At 45.1% G+C, this 21,674-nt stretch overlaps 1 protein-coding gene and 2 long non-coding RNA genes across 3 annotated transcripts in view; 1 reads left to right on the forward strand and 2 right to left on the reverse strand.

Moving 5' to 3' along the window:
- The first annotated feature begins 1,439 nt into the window (after positions 1-1,439).
- LOC140131591 (guanine nucleotide-binding protein G(q) subunit alpha) overlaps positions 1,440-21,674 on the forward strand; it is an 88,534-nt gene continuing 68,299 nt past the window's right edge. Inside the window, exon 1 of the mRNA XM_072150909.1 lies at positions 1,440-1,515. Within this exon, the coding sequence (XP_072007010.1) occupies positions 1,479-1,515 (37 nt within the window). The 5' untranslated portion in view covers positions 1,440-1,478. The remainder of the gene's footprint in view (positions 1,516-21,674) is intronic.
- On the reverse strand, positions 4,689-7,604 carry LOC140082978 (uncharacterized). Its single transcript, XR_011849935.1, has 3 exons — positions 7,003-7,604; positions 6,591-6,725; positions 4,689-6,233 (listed from the first exon to the last, which is right to left on the reverse strand). It is a non-coding gene; the product is annotated as an uncharacterized lncRNA (long non-coding RNA).
- On the reverse strand, positions 7,738-16,012 carry LOC140083082 (uncharacterized). The gene is made up of 3 exons (XR_011849936.1): positions 15,894-16,012; positions 10,325-10,439; positions 7,738-8,401 (listed from the first exon to the last, which is right to left on the reverse strand). It is a non-coding gene; the product is annotated as an uncharacterized lncRNA (long non-coding RNA).

Here is a 21,674-nt window from a genome sequence, read left to right on the forward strand (position 1 = left end):
ATATAGATTGCTCCCTGTGGAATATAGAGACCACTTTGGGCAAAAAACATGGATGCAAAGTTAATGGGAACCTGTCAGCAGAAATTTACCAAATAAACAACTACCAGTGTGTTGCCAAGCAGCTTAACACCTTCCAGATCATGTTTCTTTCATGATCCAGTGTGGTGGCATCATCCAGAAAATCATCTTTGAAGTTAGATGTAAACTGAGCCCTCTCCATAGCCGGTAAGTCTTTGTTGCATATTGCATCTCTGCCGCCAGCCCTGTACCTGACTACGAGACTGTCTCCTGAATTGGTACCTCGACCTTGGCTGCCACCGCAGGCTAGTCACACCTGTAGAACGACCTGGTGGCACTCCGCCACAGCAAGACCATCCCTTTTTGCGGTGGGCTCTGGTGAAGACCAGTTGTCACTTAGATTCCGGTCCCAGGTTTCGGCTAGTACCATCTCCTGCGGTGGCCCAGGGGGCCCACTGACATTTATTAGATCAGTTGCTGATGACAAAGTTCCCTTTTTTATGTTATTTTATTTTATTAGAATGTTAAAAGGGTTACAAAGCAATCAGCAATTTTCTAGATTTTCACAAAAATTTAAGATCAATTATTTTAGAGGCTTTTTAAAAGTTTATAGGGGGTTTTAAAAGTTCTGTTTATTAGAAACTCCCCAGGCAGTGCCACATTTTTAAATTGCAGCGCTCAAACTATTCAAAACAGCCCTTGTTAAGATTTTTAACTGTTTAGGCATCGAACGTGACATAAAACAAAATAGAGGTTCTATACAGGATTTAGATGTTTATTAAACCCTAAAATGTATATGTTCATGCAGGATAAAATGAGACACATCTAGATTTTTTTGTATAGCAATACCCCACTTGTGGATGTAAACCACTTTATGTGCCCATAACAGAGCGCAGAAGTGAAGGAACGCCATAAAGTTTGGAGGGCAAATGTTGCAGAAAAACATTCCAGGTGCCATGTGGCATTTGCTGAGCATATAGCATACCAGATCAAGAGAAACCCCTTAAAAAGTGCCGCCATATAAAACTAAACCTAGGAACACAATTTTAGGGTGTCTATAGCCTGTTTTATATTCCATATAGCATAGATATCATGTTATTTATGTTCTATGGGTCAGTACAATTACGGAGTTATCCCATTTATATAGCTTTTTATTTTTGAATAATTTTGCAGAGTAAAAACGCATTTGGAGAGAAAAATCACTTGGTTTTGCATTGCCATCTCCTAAGTGCCGTAACATTTAGATTTTTTTTTTTGTTGATTCAGATGTATTAGGGCTTATTTTTTGCGGAATGAGTTTTACTTTTTATTGGAATCATTGTTGTGTAAATGTGACATTATTCTCACTGTTTATTCCTTTTTTGTTTGGTTGCATAGACTAAAATCCTCTTTTTTGTCATGTTTTATTTTTTTTACAGTATTCACAGTACGGGTTCAGTTTTAATTTTGTACGGGTTGTTATGGTTGCAACAATACCTTATATGTGCGGATTGTGTGGTGAGTTTTACTTTTTTTTTATATGCGGGAGTTTTATAATATATGGGGCATAATGAGCATTTTACCACCTAAAGGGTTAAACATCTGGGATTTCGGCTATTGCAATCCCAGCTGTTAATGTTGGGACTCGACTGTCCTATACAGCTGGGCTCCCGCACTGCTGTTACCTGTTAACAGTTGTTACTGTGACAGCAGTGCAGTACGAAAATGTACGTCCAAGGGGGCCAACTATCTGCTGACCTGGACGTACATTTTCTATATTTTGAAAATGGCAAAACTTGTTGGTGTTTTTATAAACACCTTAAGACATTATGACGTACATCATAAAGCCGTTAAGAATGTACAAAGAGGACCCATGGTGTGAGCCTTCTTCATACACGATGAGTGCTGGCTGCAATATGCAGCCAACACCCACCACTCACACCTACAATTGGTGCTTGCATTTACCTGCCACCACCAAAACTGCCAGTGAGTGGGCACTGCCATCTTGGATTGGGTCAATGTTCCCTGTGATATCATTGGGAAGCGACAATCCGTTTAGTATGAGATGCCAGTATCTGTCATTCGTCAGGATCTATAACAGTGTGCTTTTGGAACACTGTAATATGTCCATAGCTAATTCTTCATATACTGCAATACTGTATCGAATCCCGTAACGGAAAGTAGTGCCCAAATGTTATAAAAAGGTATCGAAACGTCATACAACCTTAAAATGGTAGCACTGAAACATCATCACGACCCGCAAAAAAAAGCTCCATACAACAAAGTATTAAACATTTATTAGTGGTTTCAAAGGGTACAGTATAAGCCGTAAAAACTGTGTCTACAAGATATTGGCGCAAATGCAGGTTTTAGACAATTTCTTGGCATTTGGAATTTTTTTCCAACTTCCCATCGCCATGAAAGATAGAATGCTGTCACTAGGAAGTACAATTTGTTAAGCAGGAAAAAAGCCATCATAAGGCTCTGTAAAAGAAAAAAACAAAAAAATATGGATATTTAAAGACAGAGAGTGAAAAATGGAAACACAAAAAACAAAACTGATGTGGTCCTTAAAGGGTTAAATAAACACATCGACCAAAATGCACCTCTTACATGAAATCATGAAAAACAAATCTCAAACACCAGAATGAAGCCGTATGCAAATGAGCTGGAGGGGCTCCAGGATCCATAGCTGTTAATGGAGCTTGGAGCCCCCAGGCTCATTTGCATACAGTCTTTCATCCTGGTGGTAGATGTTCTTTAGAGTGATCTACAGTTATTGCGCCATAAAGTATCACACATCATTTATTAAAGGGGTTATCCGGGTCTTAAAAATTACTAAGGGCCGGGCTGGGGAGGCCTATTTAAGCATAAATAGGTCCGTCTCCTCTGTGCGCCGGTTTGTACACAGGGGCGCACAGGGAGCTTCTGGCCGGAAGCTCCCATCCGACACCATCTCCCAGCGCTTACAACGCTGAGAGATAGGGACGGATGGGAGGAGTCGGCCACATCGCGGACCGGAAGTTCCCTGTGCGCGGCTTCTGTGCCCCTGTAAACAAACAAGGGCACGGATAGAAGGGACCGAGTCACAGGACATCGGCGGCGCCGGAGGAGGTAAGTACATGTTTATAATGTTTAACTAGCCCAGCCCTGCCCTCAGTAATTTTTAAAACCTGGATAACCCCTTTAAATAAAATGGGCTTAAGTGTAACATCTATTAAAGGCTATGCAAGCCCCTTGGCATCAAATAGCTCTTGTCTACAGATTTCTACTTGGAGATGGGACTAAGAAGGTGCATGCCCTGTACTGTTTGGCTTGGAAACGGGAAGTCGATAGGTCCTTTACGTATGAACAGTGGGAGCATCCAGGAGACAAATTTTAAGCTTCTTTCCAGATTGTACAGAACTCCTGTGAAGCTACGCAGAATGATCCCTACGGTATCTGATGTCTGCTGGAGATGTAAGTCTGCTTGTGGTTCTATGTTGCATATCTGGGTATGTCCTGGGGTTATGGATCTGTGGAACATGATTTTTGCCCTTTATAATAAACTATGTTGCCGCTATCCCCTCTCCTATTCGCACTCACCATGGAACCCCTTGCTGTGGCAATTCGTCACTCTGATAATATTAAAGTCATTGCTAGAGGTGCTATCATCGAAAAAGTATTCATGTACGCCGATGACACACTTATATATGTTGGGGATTTGGGCCCCTCTCTGGTATATTTCCAATCCTTGATTGACTGCTACAGGGAATTTTCAGGTCTTCAAGTTAATTGGGATAAATCAGTCCTTTTTCCCCTCTTGAACGTATTAACATCTTCCTTCCCAAATTTCTGTATTTGTTTCATGCCTGTCCAATACTTCTCCCCAAGAAGCTGTTCAAACGCAGGTGGATAGATATTGACAGGGGTAATGCCGCTACTAGGGGCTATAATGGGTTCTTATTAAGCCCTTACAAATTTGCTCTACCGATATAAATCTTCATCCGATATTCCACTTCCTATGCGTATGGTAACAGTGTGCTGGCACAGGGTGCAAATTCTGGTAGAAGAGAACAGTTCGCCTCCTTTCTTGCCCAGGACTCAAACCTTGGCTCTACCTTCCGGGATGGACAATGTGGGGGGCAACAGGTATGGAGTTCATCAATCAGCTCCTATCTTTGGATGCAGAGCTACTTAGCTTTAATGAGATAAGAGAGGCATGTCGTTCCCATTGCTGCCAGTTTTCATTATATACAATTACGCCATGCGTTTAGGGCCCAGTTTGGTTCCTTCAGTCTGTCTGTGGAATTCTCCAAATTGGAGACTCTGATGAGCACCCCTGGCCTCCCTAAGCCACTCACCCAGGTTTATGCTCTGCTGCAGGAATAAAGGAGTAGACCATTTGATAAAGCCCTTGAATGTTGGAGAGGCGACTTCCCTGACCTGTCGGATGATGACTGGAGGGAGGTTGAACTGTCCTATTTTACATCTGTGGTGAGTGCAAGAGACTTCCTAATCCAGTCTACATTTCTCCACTGAGTGTATTTCACCCCTGCAAAACAATTTCACATGGGGGTGTTAGGGTAGGATTTAAGGGATTTAAGATATCCTCCTTTAGTGTGCGTTGGCCATGTGTTTCCAATCAAATCGGTTAAATGCATGTGTGCACGTCGTAAGGAATGATTCAGACAACTGCTGATTCAGGTCTCACTATTGCTAACATTGCCCGGGGCAAATCAGCACTGTGCAAGCTTTATTTGTTCTATCAGTCTATATAGAAGAATAGGAAAAAGAGGTAGACAGAGAGGAGCATATAAAGCATAACAATATCAGACATCTTCTTGATTGGAGAACTTCTTTGCTGTCACACATTGACGTCACGTTCGCATTCCTTCGCCTTCACATGTCGGCGCCATCTTGAGTTCATTGTTTCTATTACAGTATATTTTAGGAAAATAAGACAATTAGAAATTACAGGATTTGATCTATCAGCTAGGTTTACCTTAACAGTCCCCCCTAAATCCTGGAATTTCAGCTACTCTTAGTCTAGAAGGACATACAGATCTGCCCATATGTGCATCATTCTCCTCTACACCAGTTGGATTACAGCATACCCCTGTTGGGTGTGCCCCCATTTAGTGGACTTTCACATATGTTTGATATGTTTCAGAGGTGGTTACTGCATATCTTCATTATGCAAATTTAGGTAACTTGAGTAAGGGGTCTTTAGCTTGTCTAACTACTAATACCCATGATACTTGGTGGATTTGATGAGGGGGACCACATAGCATGCAATAAATGACAAGAGTAAAATCACAATCCCAAATTTCATCCCCACTTAAAGGAAACCCTTCCAATCCCCCAAGTGAAGGATATAGCGTCCTCTCCTGAGTTTCTCTTGAGTTCCCTGGACAGTCCTTCAATCTTTTCAAGGGATCCATAGGGGGCAATGTCATCCGGGATGTACATGCAACAAGCCGCTCACACCATCTTACAGAATCCTCCCTTCTCAGCAAACATCATGTCCAAAGCCATGCAGTTCTGGAAAGAATCATGGATATAACAGTTAACCCAATCAACATCTTTGCTCATAGCTATCTGGGGAATAATGGACTCTAGACCTGCCCATATCTCATTGTGGGCCTTGAACTCATCTGGGACCCCCTTTGGTACTTCTACTGTATCTATATAAACGTTGTCATCTAGGTGCTTCTCTCTCAGACTTTCAGAATCCCTCGGGATTCTCTACCTTTTTTTTTATGTGTCCGATCAAACATTCTTGGGGATCACGAGGAAGGATTTCACAAACTCTATCAAAGCACACTCACCTTCCCAGCCAATAGGCAGGCTTGACCTGACTCCTCTATCCCCAAAAATCCAGTACACATCACACACTGCTAATACAGGGTTACCTGTGCTGTCAATGTTAAAGAAGGTCATTGCCTGCACCAACCGTAGGTAAAGTCTCCTACCCTGGGAGCATTCTGGTCAGTCCTATAGATAGAGTCATGGTTGGGGTGTCCCTGAGCATACAGTCAGTCAGAAGAGACCAGCTAGCAAGAAGAATAAGTAAGTTTGCGATAGAAAGCGTGGAAGCATGCTGGCTTCCCTCTAGCTTCACAGACGTGGCGCTGGTCAGCAGGACTTGGAAAGGATCATCGTAGCGAGGCTCCAGACTCTCTCTCTGACGTGTCTCTTTACCACCACGTAGTCTACAGGCTTGAGGTTATGCGTCCTGAGGTCTCTGTCTGGATCTGAAAAGGAATCAGAAACACTTTTGCGGACCATTTCCAAGGACTGGCACCAACTGTGTGGCATGTTCCACCTGGTTTCCTGCCATCAGCTATAGGGTCTGTAGAGGCTTAGTCTGGGTGCACAGCCAAAAAGTACTTCAAAGGGGTAATCCCATCTTTCTGTTAGGGGTGGTCCTAACTAAATGGTGGGCAGCAGGAAGGCTGTTGGGCCATGGTTTCCATGTTACTTCTATGGCCTTCCGGATCTCTAACTTAAGAGTGCTGTTTAGTCTAGCAATCCCACCACTAACTTGGGGATGGTAAGGGGTGAGCAGGGCCTGTTCTACACCAAGGAGTAAAAAGGTTTCAGGTCTTTACCTGTCCAGTGAAGTGGGTTCTGCGACCGGACTCTATGGTCTCTGAGAGTCTAAAACCTGCAGAAAATCTCACTCAACAACTTCTTGGCTGCAGCTCTGGCAGTAGCCTTGGTCATGGGTAAAGCTTCTGGCCATCCTGGAAAGAGATCAATGCACACAAGCATTCATACGTACCACTTTTTGGTAACTAGATAAAATCCATCTGCAGTCTATTGACGGGATACAGTGGCTTGGGTGTCACCTTCTGTGCGGTCTTTACCACCTTACCTAGGTTGTAGCGGGCACAGACTATACAGACTTTAAGTAGTCTAGTGACAGGGGTAGTAATGCTGTGGCAAACCACTTACGGTTTATGAGCACTAGCATGGCCATTTTGGATGGGTGTTTGTGTGTCCGTGGGCTACTTGACTTACTGTCAGGTGCAGGGCTCAGGGCAGGCACACCCTCTCTCCCAGCATCCAGGTCCCATCGGCATCTGGGCTCCAGCTTTCCTCCACAATTCCTTTTCTTCTGATAAAATCCGAGCCACCAGGGACTGGAACACCTGTGAATCAAACTTTTTAGCTCAGAACTCACCATTGAGACTATAGGACAGTCTCTGGGTTCCATCTGTGCAGCTACCTTCGCCTCCCTATCGGCCACATACTTGCCCTTGGCTTTTGGAGTTACCAAATTGTGTGTGCTTTTACTTTTACTATCCCCACCTCTTGTGGAAGTAAGAGAGCATCCATGAGCTCTTTAATCAGTGTGCCATGCTTAAAGCAGGTCCCTGCAGAGGTGAGGAAATCTCTAGCCTTCCATATGGGTTCATAGTCGTGTTTAGACCACAAAACTACACCTTGAGTATAGATGTTTGCCCTTTTACCTTCCACCATCTGTAGCGCTTCCCTGAGTGCCGTCACTCCACCTCATGCGCTGACCTGTGTGGAGGGAGTGGTTCTGCTTGCACTACCTCATGTGCGTCACTGACCACTGCATATCCAGTGTAGAACCCTCTGTCATCTCCTGCAGACCTGGAGCCATCTCCCAAAAAAAAAAAAAAACTCAACATCTTAACACTTAAACACCGTCACTCTTCTCTCGGTTAAACACTCTTTCCCCCCCCTCTCTGAATCCTGGAAGACTCGTGACAGAACGACAGGCACCTTGTCAGTGTGACATTCAGGGGCATCAGAAGTCCACACTACAGTCTGAGCTGTCTGGCCTTTGCTCAGATGCTTAGCCTGTACTTAGGTGAGGACACTGTGCAAGTCATGTGTGGTTTATACAGTAACTGAGTGATCTAGGATCAACTCACTGGCCTTGCTGAGCAGATTGCTGGCTGCAGCTACTAACACATGAGGGGCTCCTCTCATGACTGAGTCTAACCGAGCCTAATAGTGGGCCACTGGGGAGGCCACCACGTTCCTGGACTAAGACACCTGTGGAGTGGCCTAGATACTCAGTGCAAAATAAAATAAAAGGTCTGGTTCAGTGGGGTGTGCCTAGGACCGGGGCAGACAGGATTTGCCAGCTTAAGGCTTTGGAATGCATCAATTGCCTCCTGACTCAGGGCAAATGGGTAAGAAGCAATTCAGTCAGAAAGGGGCAGTATCAGGCTGGAGGCAGCAGACCTTATCCCAAGTCTGCAGTAGCTGGCCAGTGCTAGAAACATGTGAAGAGGCTTAGGGACTTGGGACAGGGGCATATTCTGGACACTGTTAGCTTTCTTTCCTCTGTCGGGTGTCTGCCTGTAGCTGAGAAGCAGTGGCCTAGGAAGACCACCTTCTCCTGGCAGAACTGGAGTTTGTCTTCGGAAGCTTTGCAACCCTTCTGGAACAGAAAACACATAAAGTCAATAGATGCATCCTGGCAAACCTGAAAAATAGAGGCACAGAAACAAGAGAACATCCAGTAAGGGGTTAGTCTGCCATTCTTTCCCCTGTAGGGCCGTGGAGTACTGGCTGAGGGAGTTTTAACCCTCCCTACCCCTTGTGGGAAGCTGCACCGGGTATACTGGAATACTAAACTGGTAAAGGCAAATAGGTACTGGCAATCTTCATGTAGGGGCACAAAGAGGAAAACATCTGACAAATCAATAACAGTGAATAATATGGCATTCTCGGGGATGGATGCCAGTGACATTTGTGGGTTAGGAACCACTGGGCTTCAGTACACTTATTGGCAGCTTGGAGGTCATGGATCATCCAACATGTATCTGGCTACTCTTTCTGGCTCTTTTTCTTGACCAAAATGGGTTAAATAATCATCGTGCTAGCAGGGGAGAGTTCTACAATGAAAGGAGCTAACTCTGTCTGGGGGGATTTGTCTCCGCTTCCTAGAATGTGGCCACTCACTTCGGTCCCTTCAGTAATGTTTACTCCCCGCAGGTTGAAGCACGCCCACTTAAGTCTGGCTCTCACAGGACCGCAACTTTTGTCAGTCTCACTTTGGCGGTGGCCTGTGAAACTGGTCTCTTTGTTCCTCACAGTCTTATCAGTCCCTCTTGTAAGCAAGTCTGGCAGAGATGTCTCTAGTCCATTAACACCTTTGGTAACAACCCGTTACAAAACAGCTGCCAAGTGGACTTGGTGTACACAACACTGTCAGGTCATACTTATATAAAGTGTTGGTGTTTAGTCAAAAGAGGAAACAAAAGTTATATGCTTCATATGTTCTGTCATAGAGTTGGGGGCTTGTCCTCTCTTCCGGCTTGTATTCCAGACATCTGTCAAGAATCTCCAAGGGTGCTCAGCTGATAAACTACCACAAAAATCAGGTGTTTTCTACAACTATCCTCAACCAGCCTTTATGGCTGCCAATAGAGTAGAATCATAGGCAATTAACTTTCAGGGACTTGAAGGGAATATAAACTGTCCTAAGATGGCCGCCACTAAAGAATGATAGGGCGTGTCATCTTCTGCATTCCAGACGCCATCTTATTTTCCTTTTTTTAAGGGAGGAAAATATAATAAAATCTCTTTTTTCTCAAATTCTCTCCACATCAAAAACTTTGAAATGTCCCTTATCGCCTGTCTCGTTCTTCAATGGGCACCCTGAAGGATTCCTGTCACTCTGTCCTGCTCCGTCTCTCAAAGCCAGAGGCTCTAAGTCTCTTTCTTCAATGGGCACTCTGAAGGATTCCTGTCACTCTGTCCTGCTCCGTCTGTCAAAGCCAGAGGCTCTAAGTGTCTGATCAAGTTCCCTCACTTGTACAATCATCACATCCTCTGACACATCCCAAAACCTTCAAACCTTCACTACTACTTTTCTATTCACCACAATGCTCCCAACCCTAATGTTCCGTTATATCAACTTTGCACTTTTCCATCAGTCCTACTTAACTCAACAACCTTCTGTCTATGCATATTTCCATTCCCTGCACTGAACTATCGCTAGCACGCCAGTGGTTCCCTCTGGGAGGATGTTCTTTCTCTTCCGAAAACGCAGCATAATTTGTCTGAGACCCTTACCGATGCAAGGTCACCGATCACCGGTTACAGAGGTTTATCAGAATGCCCCCCTTAACGATCTCCCTCTTCTCCTAATTCCTGTCAAAATCCCAGACACCCGTCCTTTTCTTTGTTCTCCTGTTCAGACGGCCTATGCTTGATGTGCAGACACCCGTCCTGTTCTCTTCTCTGTGCTGGCGGACCCTATGACTGATGTGCATACACCCATCCTATTTTCTCCTATTCTGACGGCCCCTCGAGTCAAAGGCAAGCAACAGGTTAACATATGTAATCTGAAACTTACCGTGATCGTGGGTTGCTCAGTCCCAGTCAGGGAGCAATGATCCCGAGGATGCAGGTGGTGCCGGAACGAGGGGGCGTCTTGGTCCTGCTGACGGGGATCTCAGCTGTGCCTCCAACTGTTAGGGTAGGATTTAAGACATCCTCTTTTAGTGTGCGTTGGCCATGTGTTTCCAATCAAATCGGTTAACCCCTTAACGACTTGGCCCGTTTTAGTTTTTTCACTTCCATTTTTCACTCCCCACCTTCAAAAATCTATAACTTTTTTCTTTTTCCACATAAAGAGCTGTGTGATGGCTTATTTTTTGTGTAACAAATTGCACTTCAAAGTGACAGTATTTAATATTCCATGCCGTGTACTGGGAAGCGGGGAAAAAAATTCCAAATGCAATGAAAATGGTGAAAAACTGCATTTGCAACGTTTTCTTGTGGGCTTGGATTTTACAACTTTCACTCTGCGCCCCAAATGACATGTCTACTTTTTTCTTTGGGTTGTTGTGATTCCGGGGATAACAAATTTGTATAGGTTTTATAATGTTTTCATACATTATGGGTTTCTTCACGGTAATTTTGTTAAGGCCGTGATAGTCAATGCATGGATGGAGTGACTCATCCTTTTTGGCCATATAGAAGAATCCTGCACCGGCAGGATAAGATTTGCGTATGAACCCCCTCTGCAGGTTCTCCTTCACATAGGTTGATATAGCTGCAGTTTCAGGCACAGATAGAGGATACACGCAACCCTGTGGAGGAGATGTGCCCGGCAACAGGTCTATGGGGCAGTCGTAGGAACAGTGTAGTGGAAGAGTATCTACTTGCTTCTCAGAGAAGACTCACAAAGTCCAGGAAGGCTGAAGCTTGAACTGGACCACTTGTTCCATAGCTGAGTAGGACTGGAACATTAAAACGGGGAGAAGCTTTGTTCTCACCTAAGGACGCTTCCAGGGGTGGACTGGGAAATTAAAGAGGCCCTGGAAAAAATTCTAAGAGTGGCCCTATGTTGTGGGTGGAGTCAAATGAAGTAGGCGGGTCACGTGATGTGGGTGGAATTTGCAAAATGTTACAAGTCACATTGTTAGTGGATTGACTTAATTCAAACAATGTTTTGCTAATAAGCTGGGTAAATCTTATAGCTTTTCTTTATTGTAGCGCAGACAGCGGCTTCAGCGCTATATCCTCCTACAATCAATCATTGGTTTCCAAGGATGCTTTGCTTTTAAGATCATGCATGCGCCCTGGGATACCCACGATTGCGCATGGCATCGGCTTGCTGGCGGATTCAGTGATGAAACCACTGCCTGCACTACAAGAGAGAAATACTATAGAACTTGTGGGTAAGCATCCTTCGTTACCTGTGCTGTCGTATGTCCTTATGTACAAGAATATAACTACTATAATACTGCCCCCTATGTACTAGAATATAACTACTATAATACTGCCCCCTATGTACAAGAATATAACTACTATACTACTATAATACTGCCCCCTATGTACAGGAATATAACTACTATAATACTGCCCCCTATGTACAGGAATACAACTACAATAATACTGCCCCCTATGTTCAAGAATATAACTACTAAAATATTGCCCCCGATGTACAAGAATATAACTTCTATAATATTGCCCCCTATGTACAAGAATATAACTACTATAATACTGCCCCCTATGTACAAGTATATAACTACTATAATACTGCCCCGTATATACAGGAATATAACTACTATAATACTGCCCCCTATGTACAGGAATATAACTACTATAATACTGCCCCCTATGTACAAGTATAGAACTACTATAATACTGCCCCTATGTACAAGAATATAACTACTATAATACCGCCCCCCATGTACAAGAATATAACTACTATAATACTGCTCCTATGTACAAGAATATAACTACTATAACTACTATACTACTGCTCCTATGTACGAGAATATAACTACTATAATACTGCCTCCTAAGTACAAAAATATAACTACTATAATATTGCCCCCTATAGAAGATATTTCCATGGAAAATATTAATCTACAGTGGTGTGCAGAGGAGCAGTACACAAACCCGTTTAGCTACACAACACTCAACCCTATAACTTAAAAATTTTTCCATGTATATACCATATATATTCGAGTATAAGCCAAGTTTTTCACTACAAAAAATTTGCTGAAAAACCCTAACTCGGCTTATACTAAAGTCTAGAAAAAACAAAACAAAAAGTGTACTCACTTTCCAATGCCCCCATGCAGTTCCTCTTCTATCCATCGATACTCCGGCATCTGCTCCATGACCCTGCGCGGTCAGCAGCGAGCAGCTGACATCATAGTGCCTGCGACGGACTGCCGAGGACACGAAGCCGATGATGGACCATCGATGGATAGAAAAGGACCTGCCGGAGCATCAATGCATAGCAGGTAACCTGCCGGGGAGGGCATCGGAAGGTGAGTACACTTTGTTTTTTTCCTACAGGCATTATTTAGGGGAAAGTGGCTGCAGGCTATATACTACAGGGGCTGGCGGGCTGTATACTACAGGGGCTGGTGGACTATATATCACAGAGGCTGGTGGGCTATATATCACAGGGGCTGGGCAGGATATATGCTACAGGGGCTGGCTGGCAGACTATATACTACAGGGGCTGGCAGGCTACATACTACAGAGGATGGCGGGCTGTATACTACAGGGGCTAGCGGGCTATCACAGGGGCTGGCGGGCTATATATCACAGGGGCTGGCGGGCTATACATCACAGGGGCTGGCGGGCTGTATACTACAGGGGCTGGCGGGCTGTATACTACAGGGGTTGGCAGGCTGTATACTACAGGGGCTGGCGGGCTGTATACTACAGGGGTTGGCGGGCTATATATCACAGGGGCTGGTGGGCTGTATACTACAGGGGCTGGTGGGCTGTATACTACAGGGGCTGGCGGGCTGTATACTACAGGGGCTGGCGGGCTGTATACTACAGGGAGCTGTCGGGCTGTATATTACAGGGGCTGGCGGGCTATATATCACAGGGGCTGGCGGGCTGTATACTACAGGGGCTGGTGGCCTGTATACTACAGAGGCTGGCGGGCTGTATACTACAGGGGTTGGCGGGCTATATATCACAGGGGTTGGCGGGCTGTATACTACAGGGGCTGGTGGGCTGTATACTTCAGGGGCTGGCGGGCTGTATACTACAGGGGCTGGCGGGCTGTATACTACAGGGGCTGGCTGACTATATATCACAGAGGCTGGTGGGCTATATATCACAGGGGCTGGGCAGGCTATATGCTACAGGGGCTGGCTGGCAGGCTATATACTACAGGGGCTGGCAGGCTACATACTACAGAGGATGGCGGGCTGTATACTACAGGGGCTAGCGGGCTATCTATCACAGGGGCTGGCGGGCTATATATCACATGGGCTGGCGGGCTATACATCACAGGGGCTGGCGGGCTGTATACTACAGGGGCTGGCGGGCTGTATACTACAGGGGTTGGCAGGCTGTATACTACAGGGGCTGGCGGGCTGTATACTCCATACAATGCCGGCAGAATTACTAGTAATAATAAATAATAATAATTCTTTATTTATATAGCGCACACAGATTACGCATCGCTGCACAAGCATATCAAATTGGTCCCTGTCCCCATGGGGCTAACAATCTAAACAACCTACCAGTATGTTTTGAAGTGTGGGAGGAAACCGGAGTACCCGGAGGAAACCCACGCAAACACGGAGAGAACATACAAACTCTTTGCAGATGTTGACCTGGGTGGGATTCGAACCCAGGACCCCAGTGCCGCCCAGAACATACCCATACATTACATATATATATATATAAACTCACATAAATATGTCAATAAAATGTAAGAAAATACTGGCGGGCTATATATCACAGGGACTGGCGGGCTGTATACTACAGGGGCTGGTGGCCTGTATACTACAGAGGCTGGTGGGCTGTATACTACAGGGGTTGGCGGGCTATATATCACAGGGGTTGGCGGGCTGTATACTACAGGGGCTGGTGGGCTGTATACTTCAGGGGCTGGCGGGCTGTATACTACAGGGGCTGGCGGGCTGTATACTACAGGGGCTGGCTGACTATATATCACAGAGGCTGGTGGGCTATATATCACAGGGGCTGGGCAGGCTATATGCTACAGGGGCTGGCTGGCAGGCTATATACTACAGGGGCTGGCAGGCTACATACTACAGAGGATGGCGGGCTGTATACTACAGGGGCTGGCGGGCTATACATCACAGGGGCTGGCGGGCTGTATACTACAGGGGCTGGCGGGCTGTATACTACAGGGGTTGGCAGGCTGTATACTACAGGGGCTGGCGGGCTGTATACTACAGGGGTTGGCGGGCTATATATCACAGGGGCTGGCGGGCTGTATACTACAGGGGCTGGTGGGCTGTATACTACAGGGGCTGGCGGGCTGTATACTACAGGGGCTGGCGGGCTGTATACTACAGGGAGCTGTCGGGCTGTATATTACAGGGGCTGGCGGGCTATATATCACAGGGGCTGGCGGGCTGTATACTACAGGGGCTGGTGGGCTGTATACTACAGAGACTGGCGGGCTGTATACTACAGGGGTTGGCGAGCTATATATCACAGGGGTTGGCGGGCTGTATACTACAGGGGCTGGTGGGCTGTATACTACAGGGGCTGGCGGGCTGTATACTACAGGGGCTGGCGGGCTGTATACTACAGGGGCTGGCGGGCTATATATCACAGGGGTTGGCAGGCTGTATACTACAGGGGCTGGCGGGCTGTATACTACAGAGGCTGGCGCGCTGTATATTACAGGGGCTGGCAGGCTGTATACTACAGGGGCTGGCGGGCTGTATACTACAGGGGCTGGCGGGCTGTATACTATAGGGCAGTGATGGCTAACCTATGGCACTGGTGCCAGAGGTGGCACTCAAAGCCCTTTCTGTGGACACTCAGGCCATCACCAGAGATGACTCCAGGTATCTTCCTGCAGTCCCAGACAGCCCAGGACTTGCTGTGCACAGAGGTATTTTAAAGTGACAGTGCTACCTGGGACTATTTTCTGCTTTATTGGTGTCCTCAGGGTGCTGGTATCAATGAAAACTGTGACAGAGAAGGGAGTATAAATCACAAATTAAATTTCTGTGTTGGCACTTTGCGATAAATAAGCAGGTCTTTGTCGTAGTTTGGGCACTCGGCCTCTAAAAGGTTTGCCAACAGGGGCTGACACCTGCTCTGTATTGAGAGCTCAGTCTACAAGCTTTCTCCATACAATGCCGGCAGAATTACTAGTAATAATAAATAATAATAATTCTTTATTTATATCAAATTGGTCCCTGTCCCCATGGGGCTCACAATCTAAACAACCTACCAGTATGTTTTGAAGTGTGGGAGGAAACCGGAGTACCCGGAGGAAACCCAAGCAAACACGGAGAGAACATACAAACTCTTTGCAGATGTTGACCTGGGTGGGATTCGAACCCAGGACCCCAGTGCCGCCCAGAACATACCCATACATTACATATATATATAAACTCACATAAATATGTCAATAAAATGTAAGAAAATACTCTACACATTGCACTTACTATTTATGAGAGTAACAAAGTTCTTTGTGGGGAGAATCAATGTGCAGGGATACAGCTGCCTGGCAGGGCTGAGATCTTCATAAACATGGCATTAGTAGTCCTCCCCAGCCCTCTCCGTCCCGTCTAGCAGCCTCCTGCTTCCTGGTTGTGTGAGGAGGGGCCGGAGCAGTGCCCTGTGCCTGACCTCAGTGCTCTCCTGGAGCCGTGCAGAGCTCCGTGTAGCTGCTATCAGCTGTCACACAGGGGCAGCAGCTTACATCGGACTGTCTGCTGCTCACACAAGAACAGTGCACGGGCTGCCTGTAGTGTAGGTGAGGCTGCTCTCTGTGATGATAGAATGTCAGCCTACACTGCACTGTCAGATTCTCCTGCACTGACCGGCCCCAGATCACCCAGGCAGGTCGGCCCACTGGGATTTCTCCCGGTGGAGTTAATGGGCAGTCCGCCCCTGGATGCTTCTTCCAGGAACCCTAGGTGTGTCTGTTTCCCGGACGCTGAGGACGGACTGGACAAGTCTTAAGGAAGTGCTCCGGGCTGGCACAATAGAGGCAGAGGTTCTCCTGTCTTCGTCTGGAACTCTCTTGAGTAGTCAGGCCAGCTCTATCCACCTGCATCGGTTTCTCTGCAGCAGACACGTAAGGTGGTTGACAGGGACTTTGGAAGACAGGAGCCAGGCAGGGCAAACGTCGAGTTCTGACTTATAGTTGTTCCAGATGCTGTTGCTTGGACCACTCAGTAAAGCGGATGTCAATCTGCGTGGTCAGAGAAATGAGACCACTCAGCGAAGACGGCAAGTCACGTGCAGACAATGGGGCAGAGTTACTTACCCGGTCCATTTGCGATCCAGCAGCGCGTTCTCTGCGCTGGATTCGGGTCTGGCCGGGATTTATTAAGGTAGTTCTTCCGCTGAAAAGTATCGGAACGCACTGGAGTTCACCGAGCCGGGCTGAGTGAAGGTAAGTGCAAGCTCCGCAATAGATTTTTTTTTAAATGCGGCGTTTTTTCCGAATCCGTCGGGTTTTCGTTTGACCACGCCCCCCCCCAATTTCCGTTGCGTGCATGCCAGCGCCGATGCGCCACAATCCGATCGCGTGCGACAAAATCCCGGGGCAATTCAGGGGAAATCGCCGCAAATCGGAAATATTCGGGTAACACGTCGGGAAAAAGCGAATCGAGCCCTTAGTAAATGACCCCAATGCGTCTTTAATCCGTCCTGAAAGTCCCTTGCGACCAGGGCTGCTTCATTCCAGGCTAGCTCAGAAGCCAGGGTACGGAATTGAACCGCATAATTACCGACAGAGTCCCCTTGATACAGGTTCAGCAGTGCGATCTCAGCAGAAGACGCCCATGCAGGTTCCTCGAAAACGGACCGGAATTCAGCGAAGAAGGATGTAATATTAGCTGTGCCCGGGTCTTTTATGTCCAAGAGAGGAGTAACCCATGCCAGGGCCTTCCTGGAGAGGAGGCTGATGATGAAAGCCACCTTAGACTGTTCCGTGATGAACTGTGTCGGCGTAAGTTCAATGTGCAAGGAGCACTGAGTAATAAAGCCCCTACACAACTTGGGGTCCCCATCATACGTAGATGGCATGGAGAGTCTCAGTTTAGGTTCCGCAGATGCTAGACAAACCAGAGTAGCAGGAGGAGCTTCAGGAACTTGACGCTGCTGCTGAGTAGCCATCAATTGCTGCAACATGGCGGCGAGGCAATCTCCTGGGACTGCTGGACCACGATGGTGGCAAGCTCAGCCAGTTCAGGTAGCAGAACCTTGGCCGGATACATGGTCGCATCTTACTGTCAGGCACCAAAGGTAGTGGACGCACTAGACCACTGCGGACGATGACGTAAGCCGACACCAGGGAGTGAAGTCTAAGTGGCACCCAGTTTTCACCAGAGCCTGCCGCAAAGCGGGTTGGACTTGCTGCGGCGTGGTACCACAAGGTTTCTCCACAGGCGTGACAAGGCGAAGTAAAGTCATATAGCAGAATCGTAGTCAGGACAGGCAGAGGTCAGGACAGGCAGCACAGGATCGGAGACGGGGACGAAGCGGAAAGTCAGGACAGGCAGCACGGGATCGAAGTCAATAATGAAACCGGGGTAACAACAGGGAATCGCCATATCAACACGGGGCATAGGTAACAAGCTTTCTCCGTGACAACAAGGCACAAAGATACGGCGGGGTGTGCAGGGAGAGGCTGGCTTATTAGCGATTTGCGGGAATGGCCAGTACCAGTCAACAATGTGCTGGCCCTTCAAATTTTCAGGAGCAAGTGCTCGAGCACCCTAGGAGACGGCCCAACCACCGGACGGCCCAACCACCGGATCAAGGACAGGTAAGTTAGATCGCCTGAGAAGTGGGTCGCGGGAGTACCCGTGACAATTTAAAAGGTAACTTCGGTAAACATTATGAAAAAATTTGCTATTTTTAAAATTCAAAATGTTCTATTTTTCAAACTAATAGTCTAACTACCCAAACTAGTGACTAACATAAACCATATCTCAGCTTCGTCTTGGCGTCATTTTATAAGATTCCTTTTGTTTTATTACAACTCTAGAAAGATAAAAAAGAACAGCATTCTCTCAAATTTTAAAGAAAATTTTAGAATCAATCATTTTAGGGACCATTTTATTTCTATAAAGGTTTTGGAAGTTCAGTTAACTTCACCGCTCAAACTATTCAAACAGCACATAGAAAGCTTGTTAACCCTTTAAGTATTTAGCAAAATTTTAAAAAAATTAAGGTTTGATTTGGAATTCCCTAATATTTATCATGAATACATTAATTTAGCCCTAAAATTTTCCCCCACTGAATAAAAGTAGAAAATGCATCTATAAATATATTTTGCAGTTTTTTTCCGAGAAGGAGGACCCCCACATATGCCACATATGTGGATGTAAACTGCTGTCTGGGCACATGGCAGACGAGGAAGGTAAGGAGCGCGATCGATCCTTTGTTAGGGCAGAATAGTTTTCCGCTACCATGACATGCTTGCAGAGCTCCTTAGGCCGCGTTCAAAAGTGGAATTTCGGTTGTGTTTTGAAATGCAATCCAAAGGCTCCACCTTGATCACATGTTGAAGTGAGATTGCATTTTCTTGCGGGCTCTGTTTTTACGTCTTTCCCTGTGTGCACCTCTAATCTATTCTTTGGTTTGGTATTACAGCGATACCCAATTTATATAGGCTTTATTAAAAAATTAAAACCTTGTGTACGAAAAAAAATATATTAATTTTGCTCTATTTTTACACTATTTAATTTTTTCATACTTAGGAGTACGGAGTTGGCTAATGTTTAATTTTTTCAGGGACAAGCTGACGTTTTCATTGCTATAATTTTGGGGACTGTGTGACCTTTTGATCACTTTTTATAAAAAATTTTATGTGTTGTAAGTGAAGATACAGACATTTGGGTGCATTTTTCAGATAAGGGGTTCATCACCATGAATAACCGTTTTTATATTTTTAGAGTCTAGGAATTTTGGGATGCTGTGATTATGTTGTTGTTTTTTTTTCCTCTTTTTTAATATTATATATTGTTTAATATGTGTTGGGGGCTTTTATGACATTTAGGCTTAGCCCAAGTCCCCTTAGTGGCCAATGGAGAAATCTTTATGGATGGTCTCTAAGGGGTTAAATAAAATATACCATCAAAATCAAACATGATAAACCAGGGACACTTAGGCTCCGGGCATACGTTCTCCACGATGGAGGGCCCTCCCCTCTCCATAGAGATGCATGGCGCAAGGCACCGTAACACAGGGAAAGATAGGACATGTCCTATCTTTTCCCCGTGTACAGAGCAGTATGGTGCCACACATGTGCTGCACCCATTGCTGTCTATGGGGGATATATGTATGGCTGCAAGCTTGTATGTATGGCCCCCCTGATGGTCGTGTGAATGCAGCCTTACTCATAGATCCAGGGAATGTGACTGTGGTAATCTTTTATAGTTGTTATCTATTGTCTCCTTCTTTCTAAAAAAGAAAAAAATAAATCTACTTTTAAAATTATACTAATAATACCAGACCCTCAGTGCTGCAGTTACACACGCTGTTACATTAAGCAGAACATGTCTCACCCCACCTCTTGCTCTCTCTGCTTCTGATTGTGTAATCTAGCAGCAGCAGCAGGAAGTGCAGGGGAAGGGGAGATATGATCTGCTCATTGTAACAGCCTGTGAGGTGCATTACTGGGGTTCTCTGGAAACACCCACAAGAGGTCTTCAGGCCTTTATTAGCATCATTTTAAAAGTTGATTTTAGAAGAAAGGAGGCCATGAATAACAAACATTGTTATGGATTCGTGAGTATGTTACTGGTGAGCATGTGTCTCTAGTCTATCGTGCTTTATTTTGATGGTAGATTTCCTTTAATTTGCCATATTTCCTGTAGTACACAGCATGTGACTTCATAAATTAATTTGATTGGGAGGACTGGTGGAAAGTCAGCACTCCAGTATAACAGAATGGATTTTCTTTTTGTTTTATTTTTCTTTAAACATGTTTTTTCCCTTCTTTATACCTTACTGACATGTAACATATCTGTACAGTACGTACGTCACACATCTATTGTAGGTGTATGGAGAGGGTTCACTGGCTGAGCCCTCTCTATTCAAGGTGGGTGTTTGCCAGTGGCACAATGTAATAGATTGTGTAAAATCCCTATACCATGCCATACTGTAATATGGCAGTGTATTGTAAGATCTATCAGACAACCTAGGGTAAAAGTGCTCTAGGGGGTCTGGAAAATAGGAATAGAAAAAAATCTAGTCACCTGCATTTCCCTAGAACTGATATATAGATAAACAGCAAAAATCATAACCATGTTAGGTATCGCTTTGTCCAAAAATTTCTGATCTATCGAAATATAATAACAATTATTCACGGAGTTGAAGCCCGTGAGAGAAAATGGCACCCACTTTTTTGCCATTTTGCAACATATAAAAATGTAATTGAATGTGATCAAAATGTCATACAGACCCCAAAATAGTAGCAAAGAAAACATCAGCTCATCCCGCAAAAAATTTTTACTTCACACAGTTCTGTACAATGAAGTATGGATAAGTTACTAGCGCTAGAAGGTGGTGAAATGAAAAACACAATAAAACCTATATACATTTATTATCCCCATGATTGTACCAACCAAATCAATAAAGGAGACATGTCATTTGCAGCACACAGTGAAAGCCATAAAAAACAAGCCTACAAGAAAATGGTGTAGATGCGTTTTATCACTGCATTCTGAAATTTTTTCCCACTTCTCAGTATGCGCCAAGAAATATTAAATATCATCACTATGAAGTGCAACTTTTTACACAAAAAACGAGCCAGCTCTTTACATGGAAAAATTAAAAAAGTTAGAGATTTTTAAAAGTAGGGAAGGGAAAGGGCCTGTTCGTTAATGGGTTAAAGGGAACCTTTCATTAGCAATTGGCCTAATAAACCACTACCAGTATATTGTCAAACCTTGTAATACCTTCTAATTTTTCTTTCATGGTCCAGTGTAGTGGCTTCATCCAGATAATCAACTTTGAAGTGAGATGTAAATTGTTTGTATAAGGTCAAGGAGGTGGAGAGTTTAACAGCTCCAGCTCAATGACTAGACTTGATTTTCCGAATCTGACGTGTCACGATAATGGTTTATAAACTTTGGAATGCTTTAACATATCCAGGTGATTTGAGACTGTTTTCTCGAGACACACTGTACTACATTATAGTTTTAAAATTTAATTGATAACTTTTGTGTTTCATTCTGAAAAAAATTAAATTTGTCAAAATTTCTGAA

Source organism: Engystomops pustulosus, chromosome 1 (assembly GCF_040894005.1).
Source record: "Engystomops pustulosus chromosome 1, aEngPut4.maternal, whole genome shotgun sequence".
NCBI lineage: Eukaryota > Metazoa > Chordata > Amphibia > Anura > Leptodactylidae > Engystomops > Engystomops pustulosus.